The following is a 21,268-nucleotide window of genomic DNA, read 5'->3' on the forward strand; positions in this document are numbered from 1 at the left end:
AAATAATTTTAAACATTGTATAAAAAAACAGATAACAACTTAAAAGAATAAAGTTAAAAGAAAAATTAATATGATTGTTTGTTTTTAAATAAAGGTGAATGGTTATTTTTACATCTAGTTATTTATTAGTGGTATGCCATTTGTTTTTAAATCTGTTATTTTTAAAAAATTCAGTACAAATATTTATAAATTTATTAAAATGATTAGAGTGTTTTTTTAATTTTTGATAAGGGAGTTTTTATATTTTCTCCTAGTAAATTGCATCCAATTATGGCCTTATTTGAAAAATTATTGACAAAACTAATTTTTAATTGATTTAATTTTTTACAGATGTTTGATAATACAAAATTAAAATAATTCGATAGAATTTTTCTATAAAAAATGTGAAATTTAATAAGTAAATAAGAACTACTTATCACTCAATGGAGAATATTTTCAATTAATTCAATTTTATTTTATTTATTTTAATATTATATTATCCTATAAACTTTATATTTAACATTATATTATCTTATAAAAGTTTTACTTTCAAAATTTGATTTTTTGTTTAGAATAAAGTGAAATGTTTAAAAATTAAAGATAAAATGCAATATATAATTTTTTGTAATTTAAAATTTATATTTATCAAGCAATCTAGTTATATTCCAAAACTAATTTTAAGTCATATATAAAATAAAATTTATGTCTTAAATTCAATAATAAAGTTTCCAATACTTAATTTCTTAATATTTATTCATCAAACCATAAATGCTAAGCTATTTTTCTTTTCCATATCAATCAAATTCATCTGATATTAATATCACATCGAATAAATTTATTACATTAAACATAACTTCAAACAAATATATATATATAATAATTAGTAAAAGAAAATTGAATCATGCCATTACTAAACTGGTAACTGTATATCCTTTATTTTATAATCATGGGGCAAAATGTTGTGTGTGCAAGTTGATTGTTCCTTGAAAAGTTCCAAAGAGAAGAAAGAAAAGCCCACCGTATGATTTTAAAAAAGTCAAAATAAGCCCCCTGGTTTTGTTTAACGTTATTAATGTTCTCTGGGCGATCTCTTAATATATATATTCGTGACAGATGTGAAAGGTAAAAGTTTCCTCATGGACTGTAAAATGGAGAAAAGCAAAATACAAATGCTATATGATGCCTGTAATTATGTATTTTCCCAGGAAGAGCTTCCAAATTTCCAACAAATTCAATGGCTCAAAAACATCTTAAGTACTGAATCACTTCCTTAACTTTCTGTCTGGTTTTATACAATGTTGTTGGTTTGTTTAGTAGATATGACTAATGGGTACACATTTTCAAACAAGCAGATACGTTTGAAGCTGTGGATGTTGGCATAGATGAATTTAGGTCGGATGGATCTCCAGGTTCAGGCGAGGTCATGAACAGCAATGGGTTGATTTCTGGGCAAGGAGTTTCTGAAATAACTTACATTCACATCTATGAATGTGACCAATTTTCAGTGAGTACTGCTACACCTTGTTTGTTTGTTTATTCATACTTCATGCACATATTTATATGTAGATGCAACTGTATGATTAAAATCATCAGTTAAATCTGTTGTGCAGATGGGAATTTTTTGCTTTCCTGCTGGGAGGGCATTTCCTCTACATGATCACCCCGGGATGACGGTTCTAAGCAAACTTCTTTATGGTTCAGTTTACATCAAAGCCTACGATTGGGTTCGTGGGGAGACTTGTAGCCCCAGAACAAGTAAGAGTTGATTGATTGAAAAGTTATAAGAAACCTCAATCAGTTCAAAAAAGGCATGCTGATGTTATGAATGTACTACTAAACATGTGTGGCTACGGTGCAGATGGATTAGCAGGCACAGCAATAGATGGCATCTTCAATGCACCATGTGAACCATCGGTCTTGTTCCCAAGGAGCGGTGGAAACATCCACTCATTCACGGCCTTGACCCCTTGTGCTATCTTGGATGTCTTATCTCCGCCCTACTCCGATGACTTGGGCAGGCCCTCCACCTACTTCTTAGACTTCCCCGTCCCTTCTCTTCCTGGTAAATCATCGAATTCAATTTATACTATAATTTCTCTTCTTGATGTCATCGATTGCATCCGAGTTTATGTTTCGATATTCCCCAGGTTATGCTTGGCTTGAGGAAAGAGAAGTAAAACTGCCATGTGACTTGGTTGTTAAGGGGGCACCTTACCTTGGTCCTCCACTTGATGTTCCAGATGATGATCTTTGCTAACTGGACCTACAAGAATTCTCAATATATGTATATCTGTAACCTTTTTGTTTAGTATTGTAAAAGAAGTATACATGTACAACATACCCCAGCATCTCATAATGGTGAACCCATCTAACTGAAAAATCACCTATTGCAGTTACCATTTTCGCCTCCAGCTTCTATTAGTTACTTTTTGGATCCTGGCCCAAACTATCGATTAAAAATAAGAAAAGCATATAATTACAATGAAAATAATTGACTGTTCTTAAAATTTGAGATGAAGTTTATGGGTGAAGCAGCTTTATACATCCTTACATACAAGACTATTTCCAAGTTTAGGAGCCGAAAATGTTCTGGTGAGACGATATCAATCGTGGTTTAGATTTGAGCTTTTTTATTGTGAGAATAGAGCGTAGGATGCTCTCGCTGAAAATCGTACAACAGTACAAGCAAAGATCCATGGTTTTTTAGTCCCACGAATTTGAATGAGGTTGGGTGGAAAAAATGGAAAATTTGTTTCTCAGCACCATTATTGACTGGACTTGCGGATTCCAAATTTCCAAGTCGTTATTTGGTCACGACTGATGTCATATTGATTGTAGTTTTATCTCCATCCTATACATCACCACCTATTTATGATTCGGATTTCCTTCAGAAAATAATTTTAAAACCCAGGACTTTAAAAGCATAATATCCAAGTTAAATAGAGAGGGTTGGATTAAAAAGAAAAAAAACGAAGCATTGAGAATATGTCTCTGCATTTTCCAACTACCTGATATTAACCCCAACAAAACAAAATAGGGCTGATAATTGATCCATCAAAACTGGTTTCATGTATCTATTGGCACAATACCAATTCCTTGAATGAAGTATAAGAAAACGAAAAAGATGCCTAAATATCATGTGCTATTTCTCCCTTGTTTTGTCCTGCCTTACCTTGCACGTCATTGTTGCTCCTTAATAGCACAATTTCCAGCCCACAGCGCACCAGCTTCCAGGGTTTTTACCCTATACCATCCTAATATTATCAGAAATGTAAAAATCTCACAACTGAATTCAACACTTATAAGTGCAGTAAAACAGGCGTAAGCTATAAGCAGTAACATGGAGCGAATGTTACCGCCCTGAGTTTGGCGTGTAGTAGCCGCTAGTGACCAATTAGTCTTTTTCTTCTTTTGTAGGGAGAAGAATTTTTGTAGCCTTTCACACCATCGGACACGACACTGTGTGGGAACTTTCACCTTAGATTCTTTTTTCTTTTCCAATTAAATCGAATCTCCGCCATTCGTTCCACGTGCTGTTTATCTATATGTTGCTTATCTGCAGTCAAGCAGATCAGGCTTACAAGGTTTAACCCTCTGCAGCTTTTTATGATACGATGATGATGATGGTTGTCACTTCTAAGCCACAACTTGGGGTTCATAAAACCTGTTGAACTTGAAACCAAGCGTCAAGTTTTGGACGGAGTTCTTTATGTTTATATACTGTAGTTTTCAAATATAAAAGAAAAAAAGATTCGAAACTATGGAGCGTTATGAAATTTTGAAAGACATCGGGTCAGGGAACTTTGGTGTAGCTAAACTGGTTAGAGATAAATGGACAAGAGAGCTCTTTGCTGTTAAGTTCATTGAGAGAGGGCAGAAGGTTATTATCTTCATACTCTTTTTATTGTCTGTTGAATCTTTCCGGTTTCTTTCTTTTCTCCCCTGTTTTTAATTGGATTCTCTGTCATGTTGATCCAGATATCATTCATGGATGTGTGGATTAAAGGATTTTGGTCTTTTTCCTGTTTTTTGTTGTAGATTGATGAACATGTGCAAAGGGAAATCATGAACCATAGATCATTGAAGCATCCCAATATTGTTAGATTCAAAGAGGTGGGTTTAGGGGTATTCCTATATTCCATGTTCCTTTATTTGTCAGCGTCCTTGTCTTGTACCCTGTCTAGATAAGCTATGATCAACGTTCCATTATGATAGTTTTAGGCTTTGATGTTTTTTACCACCCTTCTTTTCCCATTATGGAGAACCAAAGAAAAAAAATGTGAAAGAGACAATAATGTTTATGTAATTTATTCTTTTAAACATTACTTTATTCTTTATTTAGTGTTGGTAAAGCAAATTACTATCCCCTGAAGCAGGAAACCGAGAGTATGGATAAGCAGAAGATTTTAACAACTTTCCAAATTGTTGTCTGTTGGCCTTAACAGGTTCTTCTTACACCCACTCATCTAGCCATAGTCATGGAGTATGCTGCAGGGGGAGAACTCTTTGACCGCATTTGCAATGCTGGTCGATTCGGTGAGGATGAGGTACAATGAAAAATGTGGACAACTTGATGTTAAATAATAGTTATGTTGCTCGGATCCTTCATGTTTCTTGAAGTTCTCATGTCCGACAGATTTTCAAATGCATGAAAAGCTTTGGAAACAAAAAAAAAAAAAACACATCGGTTTCAACACTTACAGCATCTAACATTCACATTCGAATCCGAGTAACATAGTTTCTTATGTATATATCTTCTGTTGGAATAATAACATTCCTTACCTTCTCTAATGTTGAGTTCCAACAGGCAAGGTTTTTCTTTCAGCAGTTGATATCAGGAGTCAGTTACTGTCATTCAATGGTATGAAACTCTGGCTTTTAGTTTCTTGGTTCTAAACTTGTCCAACAAATTGTTCTGTCTCTGTTTTGCTTTGCGCAGCAAATATGCCACCGGGATCTTAAACTTGAAAATACTCTCTTAGATGGCAGCACGGCACCGCGTGTCAAAATCTGCGATTTCGGATACTCAAAGGTATTAAACGGTAACTTAATCAACAAGTTTACAACAACAACCTTGATTTCGCTAACTAATTATCCTGCAATTTTTGTAGTCATCTGTCCTTCATTCTCAACCAAAATCTACTGTTGGAACACCAGCTTACATTGCTCCTGAGGTTCTATCCAAGAAAGAATATGATGGGAAGGTAATAATATCCTTCGTTACATATTCGGACTTGTTGATCTAAGTAACATAATCTATATCTAATCCTCCATGACTATAGATTGCAGATGTTTGGTCATGTGGGGTGACCTTATATGTGATGCTAGTAGGGGCATATCCTTTTGAAGATCCGGATGATCCAAAAAACTTTAGAAAGACAATTGGGGTGAGTGCTTGTGCTTCTACAAAACCTTGACCGTCACTTTCTCTTCAAAATTAGACATAATTGAACCTGCAAATGTGTTTGAGGCTTCCCTAACTTGATTATTTGGTGATGGCAGAGAATACTGACTGTCCACTACTCAATCCCCGATTATGTCCGAGTTTCTATGGACTGCAAGCATCTTCTGTCTCGGATATTTGTGGAAAATCCTGGAAAGGTATCATTTAATCCAATTGCTGCCAATATTCATCCAATCTTTGTTAGGATTGTTTGTATTGATCTTGTTCTCTCTTGTTGGTGCAGAGAATAAGTATAACAGAGATTAAAAGCCACCCATGGTTCTTAAAGAACTTGCCTATGGAACTGAAGGAAGGGGGAAACTGGGAGAGCCATGATGTGAACAACCCTTCCCAAAGCTTGGAAGAAGTGCAGTCTATAATACAAGAGGCCATGAAAACCACAGAGGTCCCCAAGGGCGGGGAAATTTTCCTGGGAGGGAGCATGGATCTTGATGATGATTTAGATGGTGATGAAGATCTTGAAGATGTAGAGTCAAGTGGTGATTTTGTGTGCCCACTCTGAACCAGATCACACATAAATATATAGACTAATCATCAATCAAAAGATTTGCTTTTTGTTTTTTTGTTTTTCATCTTTTCTGTTCTAATTTTGGCTCCTAGAAGACTCCCTTCTGAATTACTATATTTCACAAGTTATTATAATTGTGGAGGTTGGAATGGAATTAGTGATTGAGAATGGAGTAAGAGTAATGCAAAGACTTGTAATTTTAACTGAAACTGTTGTATTATTATGAATAATCTAATTGCTCTTATACATCAAACCATATTTTTTTATGATAATTGATACCCAATTTAGAAGTACTCTGGTCTGTCTAATTCTGAATTTCTAATGGATGATTCACCTCAATTAAATTAAACCACATCTTGCTCACCCTAAGGAAAACAAAAAATGTCAGAACCCAATGTTTAGGCAAGAAAAGATCCAGGCTTTCTGCTGCTTAAAGTCTTGCCTTGCCCTCTTAATTTATCATCGCAGGTTCACAATCATTGCCTGCAATTTGTTTGACTTTACATCTTTCGCGTTTCAGTAATGCCTTTTCTTTTTCCCTTTCCTGCAACTTTTTACAAATTCACAGGGTTCGCTTTCTTTGTGTGAAGTTATTGCGGTTTAAATTTAATTAGAAGAGTTAATTGCACCATACGTCCCTAAACTATAATCCTCATTTTAAGTTGATCCTCAAACTTCAAAACATTCTATTTATTTCTCAAAATTATCCATGTTATATCAATAAGGTCCTTTTGTTATTAAATGACACATCAAATCTTATGCAACTAAATTTAAAATGAAAAATTTAAAGATATTTTTGCATAAATTTTAAAAGTAAAAGCTAAAACTAAAATAAAATTAAAAAAAGTAGCAATGATAAAACTTTTGTAAAAATTTTGAAAACTTCAAAACTAATATTTTTAAAATATTCATTTTTTCTTAAATTTTTAATTTAAAATTATGCCACATATAATCTGACATGTCATTTAACAGTTAAATTAACGGTTTTAGTGATGAAAGAATCTAATTGACATAACCTCAAGATTTTAAAGATGTAATTAAAATGTTTAGGGACCAATTTAAAATGAAGATTATAGTTTGAGAATGTTTGATTTAATAAAACTTATAATAGAATTATATATAAAAAAAACCTTTTAAACTAATCCCTAGAGGTTTTTAAGGTATCAGTCATGTCAGTAAAATATAGTAATTAAATTTCAAGCATTAAATTAGGAATTTTAAAATTATGAATACTATCATTAGAAAATTTGATAAAATAGAAGATGAATAAACCAATATTCTTTTATTAAACAATAACTTAATAGTCACATTAGATAATTATTATATCCACATAAATGATAGATAATTATCATAGTCACTTAATAGAGTAATAATATCTTAATCTTACATTTTGTTTGTTGTTGTTGTCAGTGATGTAAATATAAATAAAATACAATTGTTTAAATTATCTTGATTTATATAGAGTGATTGAGTGGTGATTAAAACTTTTGTCAGACACTTATTTAACATGAGTTTAAGTTATGATATCTCCATCCTCTACCCTTAAGTATAAAAAAAAATTACTTATATTTATCCGACTTTATTTCTATTTTAGGCAAATATGTTATTTTTTTATATGTTTGACTGAGTTGATGTCACTATCAACTAGGTCTCAGCTCACTTGTAAGATTACCAAAAAAAAAATTTACAAAGTAAGAAATATATGATTATGATAGTATTTATCCTTTTTAATGTCTTTTTATATTTTTATATAAAATCTAAAAATATAGGTAATATTATTCAATAGTATTTTAGTCTTTTCACTTTTAAAAAATTCAATAAAAATATGCATGTGATGAAATTTTGAACACGCATAAATTAAATTAGTAAAACTTTAAATTTACCACTCAACCAAAGTTTCATTTTAATATTTTTATACATTTTAATTTTTATGATGCACACTTTATTACCCTATAAGTTGTATCTATACTATTAATAAAGTTGTTAACTAAATTGATGTCACGAGTCAACCGGACACCAACTCTGTTAAAAAAATAAGTAATATTATTCAAGGAGATTTTAATGTTTTCACTCTAAAAAATCCAATAAAAATATTAATATGATGAGATTTGAAACCTTATTTGTGTTTTATAATTATTGTTTCCACACACACGTAGGCATATAAATGTTATCATTAATTTCAATTTCTTATAAATATATTTCTTAGATCAATTTTTGTGACTGAAATTATTAAGTATAGATTACACATAGCATACCAAAGAACTAATTAAAAAAAAAAGTATAAAACATGTAATAATTGGATCATGAAATAGAAAAAAAATATCTGCGAATGAAAACCAACCTTTCAAAACTTGAAGAGAAAACCAAAAAATGGGTTAATTTCCTTTTCCTGTAACTCCCAACTTCTGCAGAAGGTATTGAGAAAGATAAAATTTTAAAAGGAAACGAAAGAGGATAAAAAAAATTTAATAAGCTGCAGTAAGCATTCATCAGGGTGCTCTTATGAGACGTGAATCAAGGAAAGCCTTCATAGTTATTTAATTCTCCCCAAACTTGAAGCTCAACTTCTTCCCATGACTCTGCTGCTCTAAGTTCCTTCCATGTTTTAAATAGACCACCTAATACATTCTCATCATGCAAAATACAGAAGCACCTGTACATCCAAATATCCCACTTTAATGTTTCACCTCTTAGTGGCCTTATGCTGCATATCTAATCAAGCATTGCATTTGAACCGCAATAAATATCATGGGAAAGAAAGTAACTGGATTCTATTTACTTACATGGCATGGTACGAAAGTCGTCCATACTTATCATCATCGCTACCTTGCTTCGGTGTTTTTCTCATCAAAGAAAGTTTATAGCTTTTCAGAAACTGCTTAAGCAGATCGGAATTCCCTCTAAACACATCTAAATGCATGGGTATCAAGTCATTAATGGAATCACCTGCAATATCCATCGTTTATTTCCCTCAACACAACACTAATCGAGAATAAAATAATCTTTTAGGAAAAGAGTAACAGCTTCATTTTGTTCTAAAACATGGGGGAAAAGTTACTTGGGTTAAAACCAGAATGTTTACATGAGAAGTTAAGCAAATATCATATGGCTCTTGAATATTTTCAGTTGCATTAATCTCTCATTCTCACTACACGTTTCTTATGTTTGCACAATCCAATTATGGTGCGATTTAGTTTCTGTTGGCATAAGCAAATCCTCATGTCTAAAGCAAAACAGGAAGGAGGGATGAAGGATTTACAAACGACAATAGCTTTAGTCATAGTAAAGTGGAAAGACATCAAATTAAGATAGTGGACTGACCTACAGCAAGATTACTGAAATCAAGGATGTAAGTAGGGCGCCAAGATTTAGCTACTCCACCATTACTTGTTGGCGCAGGAATTCCATTTGAGCAAGATTTACATTCCATGTAAATATTGTCATCCATAATATCCCTGTGTATCCAGGACCAAGGCTTACCAACTTTTTTCATGCCATTTTCCTATCAATACACAAGGGCATTAGGTATAATTGTACAAGAGGCTCTACCTATAAGATTAAGAGGAAAAAGAGGTAATAAGAAACAGGATAGTGGGACTATAAAAGAACCTCATATATAGAAAGCAGCTTCAGAAAATCATCTGGAAGGTATGCTTCAGCTTTCTCTATAAGCGTTTTAGGAATCGCATCGCTCCTACAAAATTTAGTATAGAATTTCAAAGGCATTATATAATCAGACACTATGATAAAGTAAGTAAATAAAGAAGACTAAAACAAATAGAAAGAAAAAAAATCTTTATCTGTGAAGTTGTTATGCTCATTGAGTAATATGCTAACACTCCCACTGATTGACTGCATAGCACAATAGACATTATTCCCAAATAGAAAATAAACTACAGGCAAATTTCTAGTAGGTAAGAAAATTTTCCCCATTATATATAAAAAGCAGAAATTAGGTCCACATAATGGTGAAAGATTTAACCGAGAAAACAAGTATTTGGCTGTATAGCATGAAAGAAGCACAGGTCAATGGCTGTGCAATTGGTATTGTTCTCAAGAAGACTGAAGCATGCAATGTTTAAAAAAAAACAGATATGACGTTTGTACATGAAAAACAAACACAATATAATTGGTTGCAAAACTAGGAGGTAAAAATAATATTTTCAGTAGAAATACTGGTGATTGTAAAAGTTGATGAACAATCTCCATTCCCAAATTAGATATTATACCGTTTACTCAAGCGGCCGGAAACATTCTTCTTCTTCTCCATTAAAGTTCTCACAAAGATTTTCCATTCAACTGGAATATCAGATTCGTTGGAGACAAACTCCATGTCCATGTCATTGGCAGAGGAAAACTCCCTATTCTGTTCAAAATCTGAAAGATCTGAATTACTGAAGGAAGGATAGGGCAACATATGAAGGCTTCGTAGTTGCTCTCCTAAAAAGGAAGCTAAGTTAAGCACATCTTCCCATGGCAATACATTTCTTCTGCAATAGAAATTAAATGGAAGCTTAACAGTTGCACCAATCTACTTTTGACATCTCAGGTTCTCTAAGTAAAGATTCATTCAGAAATAAGTAAGAGATTTCAGAGTAAGTACTTACAATTCAGTAAATATCTCTCCTTTGCAACGCTTTGTTATAAGATAAGGCAGCAAGACAATAGTAGATTCATCTGAATCGTCTGGTCCATTTTCTGGCGACACATCTTTTCTGTACGTAAACAGTATCTTGCTCTGAACACCAAAGGGAAAGACATCACCTGTGCCCTTCTCTGGAATCAAACTGCAGTTTCTAATCACATCAGGCACTTTTTTACCATCCCAAGAATCAATATTGTAAGATCCATTTTCCAAGTGCAGAATCCCACTAGCTAATACATTAGGAATGTGGTTTTTCAGAGGAGAGTTAACTTCAGAAAGAGTGCTGTAGAATTCAAGCTGCAAAGAAGGAAATGTGAAACTTACAGTATGTAAAAGACTCACAGACATGAGGAGTATGAAATAAGTAAACATATGTAGCTACCTCAGTGCCCAAATCAAATATTGAAGATTGCGGCCCTCCTTCAGCAAAGATTTTGACCACATATTCATCCATGACATAGACCTGTTGCAGAAAACTAGAACTGTCAGTTGAAATACAAACGTTCTCTGCTGATAACATGACTGAGTTTATAAAATCTGTTGGTCATCAACAAATGACATAGAGATCAGATCCTTTAACAGCAAAATTCATATCAACATGCTAAATAAACAGCACTCAGATCACATGTTGTGGAAGACGTGTCTATGTGTAGATGCCATCATTCTTTACTCTAAGGATGACTGTCAAAAGTTGATATGCCCAGTGGAGTATGGTTATGTGTCACTAGTGGGAAACATGCCTCTGTACAAGGTAATGACAAGCTCTGGAATATCCTTGAAGTGATCTCTCACAATTGGTTCCCCTAACTTTCCATTCGTAAAAGGAAATAAACTCACAGGATTGCTGCCCATTCCAACAGGAAGCTTTGCATTCTCACTGGGAAAAGGCAAACTGTGAAAGAAGCAGATTTTCCCCAAGCAATCCAACCATTTGTCTGCATTTAGTGCAAGACAAGCTCCCTAAGACAATGAGAGAACGTAAATGATATTAAGTTAGCAACAAAATAAAATATCACCTGCTATGCCAAAGTTTTTGACAAAGCGATAGCGAGATAAATATCTAGTAAACACCATAAAGAGTGCTTGCCAGAGAAGAAAACTTGCCAGACATAATTATCCAAATATGTGATAAGGGGAATTTTGTTATAAAGAAAATCTCTTAAACAACCTATAAGGGCTTCTATCTGTATTCTTCAACAATTTGTGGTTTAGTTCAAGACTGAATATCTAATAAAAGCATGCCTATTTTACCTCTTAAAAAATGTGGGTACCTATTTTAATTTGCTTAGTCAACTCATCCATAGAAAGGGAAAATGAAGTAAAAAGACTGACTTGGTGGGAAGAAGATATTCGTGCAAGAAATGTGACATAACCTTCCAAATCATTTCTCTCTTTCCAGGATTTCCAACCCAAAGCCTGGACAGCCATTCCCTCAAACCTCGCTGCCCTAAGGAATTGTCTGGGCACCATGGAGAAGTAAAGTGGTCTAGCTCTCTATTCCGAAACATGGCCAAGTAATTTATATCAAAAGAAAAATCGTGTTCCCATACATTATAGCTCCCATTAGCATTTTCTTTTCCATTTTCATTCTGTTGAGGCCTTAGAATTCTGGCTTTCGTCTCTTTCTTTATCAAGTCTAAGCACCTAAAATTTTCTTTCTCGCAGGGCATGTTCTTCTCGATGATCTCTAAACTGTCTTCATCAAGAGCAAGCAAACCAGCACGACATACTCCTCTATGACAGTAACCCGGTGCCATATCTAGACATACAAATTCAAAGCTTCTAGAATTCACAAAATTTTGTGTCACAGCGATGGCTGTTTCCAGATTCAGGACACAGTGCCACCATCCGCTCGGAACAAAAATGGTCTCCCCAGGCAGTTGAGTACACTCAATTGGCTTGTTTTCATCAGCAAGAAGCGGATAGAAATCAAGCCACCACTGTACAGAAGCAAAGAAGGATCCAGCAAAAGTAACCCCAAAAAAAAGTGACAAGAATTAGGAGATAAAACACAGGTCCTGGGATATCAGACCTATATACCTGCAATGAAGTTGGAGAATCAACACTAATATCACCATCTTCATCGTCTACATGCACTGTAACACCCAATGGAACTGTTCCTGGGGGATACAATGCCCACCTGTCCAAAAATATTTAGACATGTCATCCTGGATATCAGCTCTTCAACTACAGTGAAGCAACAAAATGTACTATCCTATGCTGCTAAAAAAATAAAATTATCGGCCAGTTCGCACAACAGTATAAGGTCCAATGAAACAGATAAAAGATAAAATGAAATAAATTTGCTGGAGGTTGTTCATAAATGATCTCCATGAACAGACGTGTACTATTTGTTAAGCTTGATGGAGGCACATGTAAATTCCAAAACCACCAACATGAAAGCATTTTATAAATACAGAGGTAATTTATCAAAAATACCTTTTTCGACCACATAGAAGAGTATTCCAGGCACTGGTAAGTCCGGGATCAACATGCCAAGAGGCACCAGACCTTGCTGGACCAATAACAAGCCATCTGAATGATGGTCAATTTTTATCTAAAACATCAAAGAAGTCTTCTTGAAATATTTGGGGTACAGTGTAATCTTTCAACAAACCAGGTGCAGATTCTCCAAACTGCATGGCAAACAATCAAAGTACTTCCGAAACTTTCCAAGAAGGTCGCTATCTGATTAATTATAATCCTGCACTTTAAAAAATAGTATAAATATTATGACTACCCTAGACTCACCTTGTCATCGAAAATATAAAGAGGATCCTCATCATGCTGTTGTTTCATGTACGATACATAATCTTTGAATGTCATCGAAACTTTTAAAGGGGAAGAAATCTTGAATTTTGTATCTCCATATTTGGGCACTAGCCAGTCAATTGTCCAAGATTTCCTTGCAGGCCAAGTATCGGCCAATCCATTAAGCAAAACCTGAAATGTCAATCAGCAAGAACCCCATTCAAAAAGCACGCAACTAGTAACTTACAGTTGCAAATGCAGATTGACTGACTAATGAAGAGCGAAACATTTACAGATATAGTGATTTCTTCTAATAAATGTAATTTAAGTACGCAGTAAAACTCTAAAATCATTACAATCATTTGAATGAGTGAGTTCAACATGATGTACTAAAAAACAAACAAAAAATATGTAGGGGATACCGGTTTAATCCCATCATATTCGCGATGAAACTGTTCTGCAGATATGTCATTTTTTCTTTCAACATTTCCATCATCAAACGAAAACCCGTCTAATGTTGTATGGCATCTATATAATCTTTTGTATAAGAATGGAGAGCTAAATCCTACCCAAAAGAGAAAGAAGATTACTCAAATCAATACCATCATTTCCAAAAAGGAGAAGTGTTTGTTTTCATAAAAACAAAATCACGAGGCTATTTACCATCAAACTGCAATGGTTTTCTGCAAAATTCTATATACTCATTCGGCAAATTCTCTCTGAATTGCAAAATTAAAAATAAATTAATATAAATCCGTACAAAGTCAGACTAAAACTTCGATTACAAAGGAAATCAGAAAATTTTAAATCTGAGTTGCAAAGAGCAGAATACAAATGCAATGTTGTCTTTTGCCAGGAGCCTTTGTATTGAATGTGACCACTGACTTTCTTGAGACAAACACTCATCCAAAGCGGCTCTTCATTGCAGAATATATACATAAAACTAACAGATACAAACACCAAAACAAATAAGACACTTCAATTGAGAATATAAGAATTGGCAAAGAAAAGAACAGAGAGCCATAAAAAAATAATAAAACCTGCTGACACAAGCGAGACGAGCGAGGTCTAGAGGAGTGAGACAATCTAAGATGGTGCAAATGATTTCGTCGGGGATATATTTGAAATCGCCTAGGGAGTCGGCTCGCCGGTCTCTGATCGGGAAAGTATGAGATTGATGAAGAATTTCCATTGAAGAAGGTAGACGACTGGGGATCGATCCAAGCAAAGTAGCAAATAGAAAACAGTAGAAAGCAGGGAGGAAGGAAGGTTTACGTTTAAGACAAGAACTGGTTTGGTTTGGTTTGGTGTTGTCATTTAAACATTTTTGCTACGAAAGGAAGAACGCAGGGCATGTTGACACGTATCCCACTTGTTCCTTTCGCGCGCTTTTACCGTTTGCTCCGTAGGATTTGCTCACGCGCCCTTTACCTATTCATTTTCTTGTTCCTTTTCTTAAAATTTATTGTCAAAAAAGCCCTTAAAAAATACAAAAAATAATTAAGTTCATGTGTTAAATTCTCACCCAATTAAGTTTCCGCTGTTAATTAAATAATTAATTAAGATTATCTGTTAATAATTTTCATCATTAATCATATTAACTGTTAAAATAAATTGATGAACCAATCATATGGTGACATGTGGCAACTTTTGGTTTAATCTAATTTTTTTCCATACAAAACAATTAAAATATTTAGAAAAATTAGAAAAATTATATAAAATATTATAAAAATATAAAAAATTATTTAAAATTAAAAAATATATTAGAATTCTTAAAAAATATTTAAAAATTATAAAAATACATTTAAAATATTAAAATTGAAATAAATTTATAAAAATAAAAATTTGAACTGGACCAATCAGCCCGAAATCGACAAGAATTAATTTGAGGAAAGCCATTATATTGATTGATTTGGGAATCAGGTGGTTAAACTGACTTTTTATTTTTTTTAATATTTTTTTATCAAACTAAAATTTCATTATCCAAAAAAAAATTCATTATCCAACTATTAGCACATGTTAGAATGAAATATTCTGACCAAGATTTTCAGAACCGGCATGGTGGTCAAATTGGTCAAGTCATTGGTTTGTTAGTTTGACTTATCTGTCCAGTTCAATTAATTAAAAAATAAATTTAAAAAATCAGTCAAACCATCTGGTTCCTAGGTTAACCAGTTTAATGACTTTCTCCGAACCGATACTCTTGCCGATTTCGGTCTAATCGGTCCAACCAACTGATTAGATCCAATTCAAATTTTTATGTTTTTTTTATAATTTTTATAAATTTATATTAACTTCAATACTTTTAATTTTTTTTATAATTTTTTATAGTTTTTATATTTTTTACAAAATTTTAATACATTTTTATAAAATTTTAAATATTTTAAATATGGTTTATAATTTTTATAAAAAATTATAATTTATTATATTTATTATAATATTTATAAGTTTATATTAATTTTCATATTTTTAATATTCAATAATTTTTATAATTTTTCTTTTTTTAAGATTTTCTAATATTTTTATGGGAAAAATATTAGACTAAACCATAAGCTATCATGTGTAACTATATAATTGTTTCATCAATTTATTTTAATGGTCAACATGGTCAATGACGAAAACCATTAACGAATGGGCTTAATTAATTATTTTAATTAACGGCAAAGGCTTAATTGATGCGAATTTAATACAATAACATGTCTATCTCAAAATTATATATAAACCTTTTATTCTCAAATGGTTTTTTTTTAATATGATTATTCTTTTTAATGTAAAAATGGGCTTCTAATAAATTCAACAAGTATTAGATATGTAAAGAGGATTGAGGGATCGAAAATTAAAATTTAACCTTTATTTTTAAATATAGAGAAAGAAAAAAGCAAAGGAGAAAGTGGCAGATGGACAATGAACACTACTTTTTTAGATGACTTATACTATAAAGTCCACGTGCCATCATCTGAAGACCAACAATGGCATAAATATCTGTCACAAAACATATTTTCCATAGGATATAGTAATATTTATACTTGTCGTAAAAGTAAATTAATAGATGAAGCAAAAGTTACCCCTCTTCTTTCATTTGAAAACATCAATTCTTTTATCATCCGCATGACCACAATAATCTTGGTATTTAGAATTCAGCCATAGCTTCTTCTTTTTTATTCCTCTCATATCCGTACGTTTCCATCCAGTATGCACATACAATACACCACATAACTCAAGAATCCCGAACTAAAAAAAATATTAATAATGCCAATAACAACTTAAGCGAGGGGAAAAAAACGGGGGACAAACATATTTTTGGTAAAAGGCTAGCGGCAGGATCCTTGACCACCACTTTACAGCCCTGTGATTAGTGGTTGCAGTTGCTGTGAGTTGATCCTCCTCTTTCTGAGGCGCTCGGCGATAATGAAGGCGAGCTCAAGAGATTGGGAGGCATTCAAACGAGGGTCACAGTGGGTATGGTAGCGTGAACCCAAGTCATCGAATGTAACAGTCCGGGATCCCCCGATGCATTCTGTAACATTCTGTCCAGTCATCTCTAGATGAACTCCTCCAGGATGACTTCCCTCTTGCTCGTGCACGTCAAAGAAAGCTCTCACTTCAGCCTGTCGAAAATGGATGCGAATTAATTATGTTATTGAAAATTAGACAAACGGATTGGCTACTACCATCTAAATAATTGGAAGCCATAGTAAAGTAGGAGAATAAAACAGTGGTAGCAAAATTCAATTGAGAATCATCAAGAATAGTTAGATAATCTTTAAATAGATTTTATATTGCAATATGGGTTTTGAATCAATCATGAGTCGGGGAAATATGACCACCTACCAACTGAAAACATATTCTTCCCGAAAATTATTATAATCATTACTTTAAGTAATCTCATTTCATGATTTGGTCCAAACAACTTTAAGAAATCTTCTCTTTCTCACCTACCACACCATCATATATTTGAACTGAAAACTCTCCTCCTCGAAAATAGACTAATTTTTTTAAGATGCAAAATGCAACCACCCAAATGGATTGTTTTCGTTTCTTCACAATGTGATTGCTGTAATGAGTGAACCTTCGATTTTAGAATCAAGTTTAACCCCACCATGATAATATGTTTGACTTCAAACTCTACCTAGAAAATGTCAAACTTTTCCTTTTGAAAGGACAAAATGAGGCCACCCGAGGGATTTAACATTGAAGCAATTATCAATAGCCACTCCTCCTTTACTTTATGACAAGAGGCAGAGAAAATGCTTCTAAAACTAAAACATTGAAGCACTTATGGATGGATTCAAGATGCAAACAAATTGTAGCCCATCTTTTCGAGCATCACATGTTAGTCCATCTTAAAATGTTCACAATGATAAACATTTATTCAAATTATGGTCCTCAGTTACTATGACCCTTCCCTTTTTTGAACAAGGTAATAATTTTATCATAAAAAGACCTGTCATTTGTCATTTCATATCGTGAGAAAGTATTTAATTGGACTCGATAAATTGCAGGAGTCCCTAATTCAAAGGGGTAAGTGAATAACACACAAAATGACAATTTAAGTCCAATGAATTATCAGTAATTAATCCTTCAAAGTAAGAGGTTGAGTAATGATTAACATACCCTTATGGAATCGAAGGGGCGAGTTTTGAGACCACAAGGAGCCTTGATGGTGTTTCCATGCATAGGGTCACTGACCCAAGTGACAATTTGCCCAGCACGACGCACTGCCCTAATTAGATGGGGAAGCTTCACTCTCATATTCTCAGCACCCATTCTTGTGATAACTGTAATCCTTCCAGCTTTGTTCTGAGGGTTCAAAATTTCAATCAGCTTTACTAGTTCATTTCATTCGGATCCATCTTATCACTCACCTGTAGCAGAAAAGCCTCTTTGTTAGTCATCTCACTCTCACAGATATATAATCAAAACTCATATTTATTTGCAAATATTAAGCATCGAAACTGCACACTTGACAAAATATAACCAATTGAGTTGTATAAGATCCATAGTTCAATACCTCTTTTCTTAAACAAGATATATAACTGATTATTTAGAAACATTAGACCAGGGTGTCATTACCTTAATTCCAAGGGGATTAGCAACTCCTCTCAAAAACTCAACATGAGCACCATCCAACTGTCTTGTTCGTTCCCCGACCCACAGGAAATGAGCAGAACAATCATAGTCAAGCCGGGTAAGTGACTGTTCGTAAGGTAAGAGCAAGCACTCATGGGAAGTCCAGAATTCAGTTGTTGTCATGATAGGATGGTCAACTGTAAGTCCAGCTGCAGCCATGAATCCGAGGGCCTCATCCACACGACTAGCTAGTTCACGGTACCTGCCAAACACCGGAAAGGGTAAATAAATTTGAAAACTTTAACCTTTTCGAAAATTATCTTCAAGAGGAAAAACATGTGATGTCCATGTCAGAGTAACAATGAGTGGAGAATCTATCTTTTATTCACATGACAAAAACAGATGATGGAGAAAGCAACAGAGAAAAATCCAAGGTTAAAGCTTGTGGATTCTTATATTAAGAATAAAAACTAACAGCAACAACAGTGGACGCCACATCCATAAAAAATGGCATATAAAATTACAATTTTTTTACTCAACAAAACCACGGTTAAAAGATGCAAAACATGACAAAACAATTGGAAATTAACCTACATCACGATTTCCCTATCACACCGACTTATTTTCAAACAGAAAGTTCCTAGAAAATGTCAACAAAATTGAAATTGAATAAGGAATTAACCAAAAATAGAAAAAGTAAAGTCCACTGAGACGGGATCCAGTTTGTTTTTTTTTTTTACCTATCTCCCTGCTCGCTGTGTTCGGTGAAATCCAAATTCCACTGAGTAACCCTTTGCATAGCAGCATAACCTCCAGTAGCAAAAGCTCTCAAAAGATTCAAAGTAGCTGCTGATTGACAGTAAGCTCTAATCATTCTTTGGGGATCAGGGATCCTAGACTTTTCATCGAAGGAATCCCCGTTGACATTATCTCCTCTGTAACTCGGCAGCTTCACTCCATTCTTTTCCTCGAATGGGTCCGATCTCGGCTTCGCAAATTGCCCAGCCATTCTTCCCACCTACCAAAGAAAAAACAGAAATATAAGCCAACTCTGAAGTAAAAACATTGGGGAAAAAATTAAAATGTTTAATTATGAGGTAAAAGTTAAAAGTTTTGACCTTGATAACAGGCATTTGACCACCAAACATCAAAACGGCACCCATCTGAAGAAGGATCCGGAAAGTGTCACGAATGTTATTAGCGTTGAACTCTTTGAAACTCTCGGCACAATCTCCGCCTTGTAACAGAAAAGCGTTTCCCATGGCGGCTTCCCCGAGCTTCTCCTCAAGACTCCGAGCCTCTCCAGCGAAGACAATCGGAGGGAAAGCATCGAGAGTCTTGAGAACCGACTCGAGCTCCGCCTGATCCGGATACTCCGGCAACTGCAAAGCCTTCTTCGACTTCCAGCTATCCACGGTCCATTTCCCAGGAACCGCATTCTTCGGTGGAGCAGTGGTGGGCGCGGTAGCAGATTTGGTAGCAGCGAGTGGAGCAGTAGCGGGCTGCTTGACGGATTTGTCGGAGACGACGGGGTTCTTAGGCGAGTCAGAAGAATGGACGGCGGAGATCCGAAGGACAGACAATGGCTTAGCCTTAGAGAACGGCGTTGATGGCTGAGATTGAAGGATGGAGTTGGTGGGAAGAATGGAGGAGTTGGTGAGAGCCATTTTTGGTTTAACAAAGGTCTTCTTTGGTTTTTTATTGGGCGAGAGTTAGGTACCTGGAGATAAAGCGAGGAGGTTAAGGAGGATTTTATAAGTGAAAGAGCAGGGGGCGGGTTGCCAAAATACAGGCTTTCAACTCTTTCAACATTTTGGTCCAATTATTAACTCCCATCCCTATGCTTTATAAAATTTAATAAATTAATCCTTATACTTTAATTTATCAAAATTTATTCCTCATACTTTATAAAAATTAAGATGTTAGTCCAATTAGGTGACACCATTAAATCATTAACTTAAGTCTCCAGATTTGAGTTCCATCATACGAAATTATATGTGGATACGTAAGTTAGTTGAGTTAAATTATTCAATTTAGTACTCATAACGATTTATTCTGATTGGAACATTTTATATAGTTGAGTTACAATTTAAAAATAATTTATATGCAACACAATAGGAAAAACTCATGGTCCAAATTCATGTGTTTGTTAGAAATTGAGCTAATTTTTTAATTTTTGTAAATATCGAGATCAAATTTGGATAAACTATAGTAAAAGGACCAATTTATCAAATTCCTTAAAATAAAGGGATGGAACTTATAGTTAGACTCAAGGTGGTGGTTGTTTTTTCGCGTTTCTGATTAGGGACAAGGAAGGAAAAAAATGAATGGTGGCGTGAGGCTGGTGTCTGGTAGAGACGTAGCTTTGGTGGTAGTTGGGAAATAGAGGTTTTCTCGGAATTTAAATTTAGGGTATTTTGGGAATGTTAACTTAGGTGGCCTACCCCAAAACTCACCTACTACTAATAGCCACTTGTATTAATTTTGGGACTCTTTTTCTTTTTCTAAAAATTACCAATACTTATTATTATTTAACAAAGTTATTAATTATCAATCCAATTATAAAATTACAACAATATCTTTTCCTTTAAGTTATAATTCAGTTGGGAAAAGATTTATTTACTTTTTTTTAAATAATAACTCATATTAAGGTATTTTTTTTTTCTTTTATTTCCATGTAAATACCTGTACTAGTTTATATTGATCTTGTATAATCTCGTAATAACATTATACCCGTTGAACCACTTAGAATCTCGTTAGATACGCGGGTAGTGCTCTTAACTGAGTTGGTGTCGAGAGTAAACACAATACTAAAAAAAAATCTAAAAAATAGTCTTTAGATAATAGTGAT

At 33.9% G+C, this 21,268-nt stretch overlaps 2 protein-coding genes and 2 pseudogenes across 3 annotated transcripts; 2 read left to right on the plus strand and 2 right to left on the minus strand.

Moving 5' to 3' along the window:
- The first annotated feature begins 1,115 nt into the window (after positions 1-1,115).
- LOC121217834 (plant cysteine oxidase 1) lies at positions 1,116-2,425 on the plus strand. The gene is made up of 5 exons (XM_041094271.1): positions 1,116-1,233; positions 1,332-1,483; positions 1,590-1,734; positions 1,838-2,041; positions 2,127-2,425. The coding sequence occupies exons 1-5, from the start codon at positions 1,116-1,118 to the stop codon at positions 2,234-2,236; spliced, it is 729 nt and encodes a 242-aa protein (XP_040950205.1). The 3' UTR covers positions 2,237-2,425.
- A 1,014-nt stretch (positions 2,426-3,439) lies between these two features.
- LOC107905094 (serine/threonine-protein kinase SAPK1) lies at positions 3,440-6,204 on the plus strand. Of its 2 annotated transcripts, XM_016831664.2 has the most exons (9): positions 3,440-3,859; positions 4,018-4,092; positions 4,425-4,526; positions 4,787-4,840; positions 4,919-5,011; positions 5,091-5,183; positions 5,262-5,366; positions 5,482-5,580; positions 5,667-6,204. In XM_016831664.2, exons 1-9 carry the CDS (start codon positions 3,740-3,742, stop codon positions 5,943-5,945), a joined length of 1,020 nt encoding a protein of 339 aa, XP_016687153.1. In that variant the 5' UTR covers positions 3,440-3,739; the 3' UTR covers positions 5,946-6,204. The 2 variants fall into 2 exon arrangements, with proteins under 2 accessions (XP_016687153.1, XP_016687154.1); XM_016831665.2 differs by lacking the exon at positions 4,787-4,840.
- A 2,098-nt stretch (positions 6,205-8,302) lies between these two features.
- LOC107905095 (F-box protein At1g78280-like) lies at positions 8,303-14,822 on the minus strand (annotated as a pseudogene).
- Positions 14,823-16,397: 1,575 nt separating this feature from the next.
- Positions 16,398-20,237, minus strand: LOC121202800 (phospho-2-dehydro-3-deoxyheptonate aldolase 2, chloroplastic-like; annotated as a pseudogene).
- Between the last annotated feature and the right edge of the window lie 1,031 nt (positions 20,238-21,268).

The sequence above is a fragment of the Gossypium hirsutum genome, chromosome D05 (assembly GCF_007990345.1).
Source record: "Gossypium hirsutum isolate 1008001.06 chromosome D05, Gossypium_hirsutum_v2.1, whole genome shotgun sequence".
Lineage (NCBI taxonomy): Eukaryota > Viridiplantae > Streptophyta > Magnoliopsida > Malvales > Malvaceae > Gossypium > Gossypium hirsutum.

Coding starts and splice junctions, on each gene's coding strand:
- LOC121217834 (XM_041094271.1), top strand. CDS start 1,116: ATGGACTGTAAAATGGAGAAAAGCAAAATACAAATGCTATATGATGCC. Junction 1,484..1,589: donor ATGAATGTGACCAATTTTCA/GTGAGTACTGCT, acceptor TCTGTTGTGCAG/ATGGGAATTTTTTGCTTTCC. Junction 2,042..2,126: donor CCCCGTCCCTTCTCTTCCTG/GTAAATCATCGA, acceptor GATATTCCCCAG/GTTATGCTTGGCTTGAGGAA.
- LOC107905094 (XM_016831664.2), top strand. CDS start 3,740: ATGGAGCGTTATGAAATTTTGAAAGACATCGGGTCAGGGAACTTTGGT. Junction 4,527..4,786: donor GTCGATTCGGTGAGGATGAG/GTACAATGAAAA, acceptor GAGTTCCAACAG/GCAAGGTTTTTCTTTCAGCA. Junction 5,367..5,481: donor ACTTTAGAAAGACAATTGGG/GTGAGTGCTTGT, acceptor TGGTGATGGCAG/AGAATACTGACTGTCCACTA.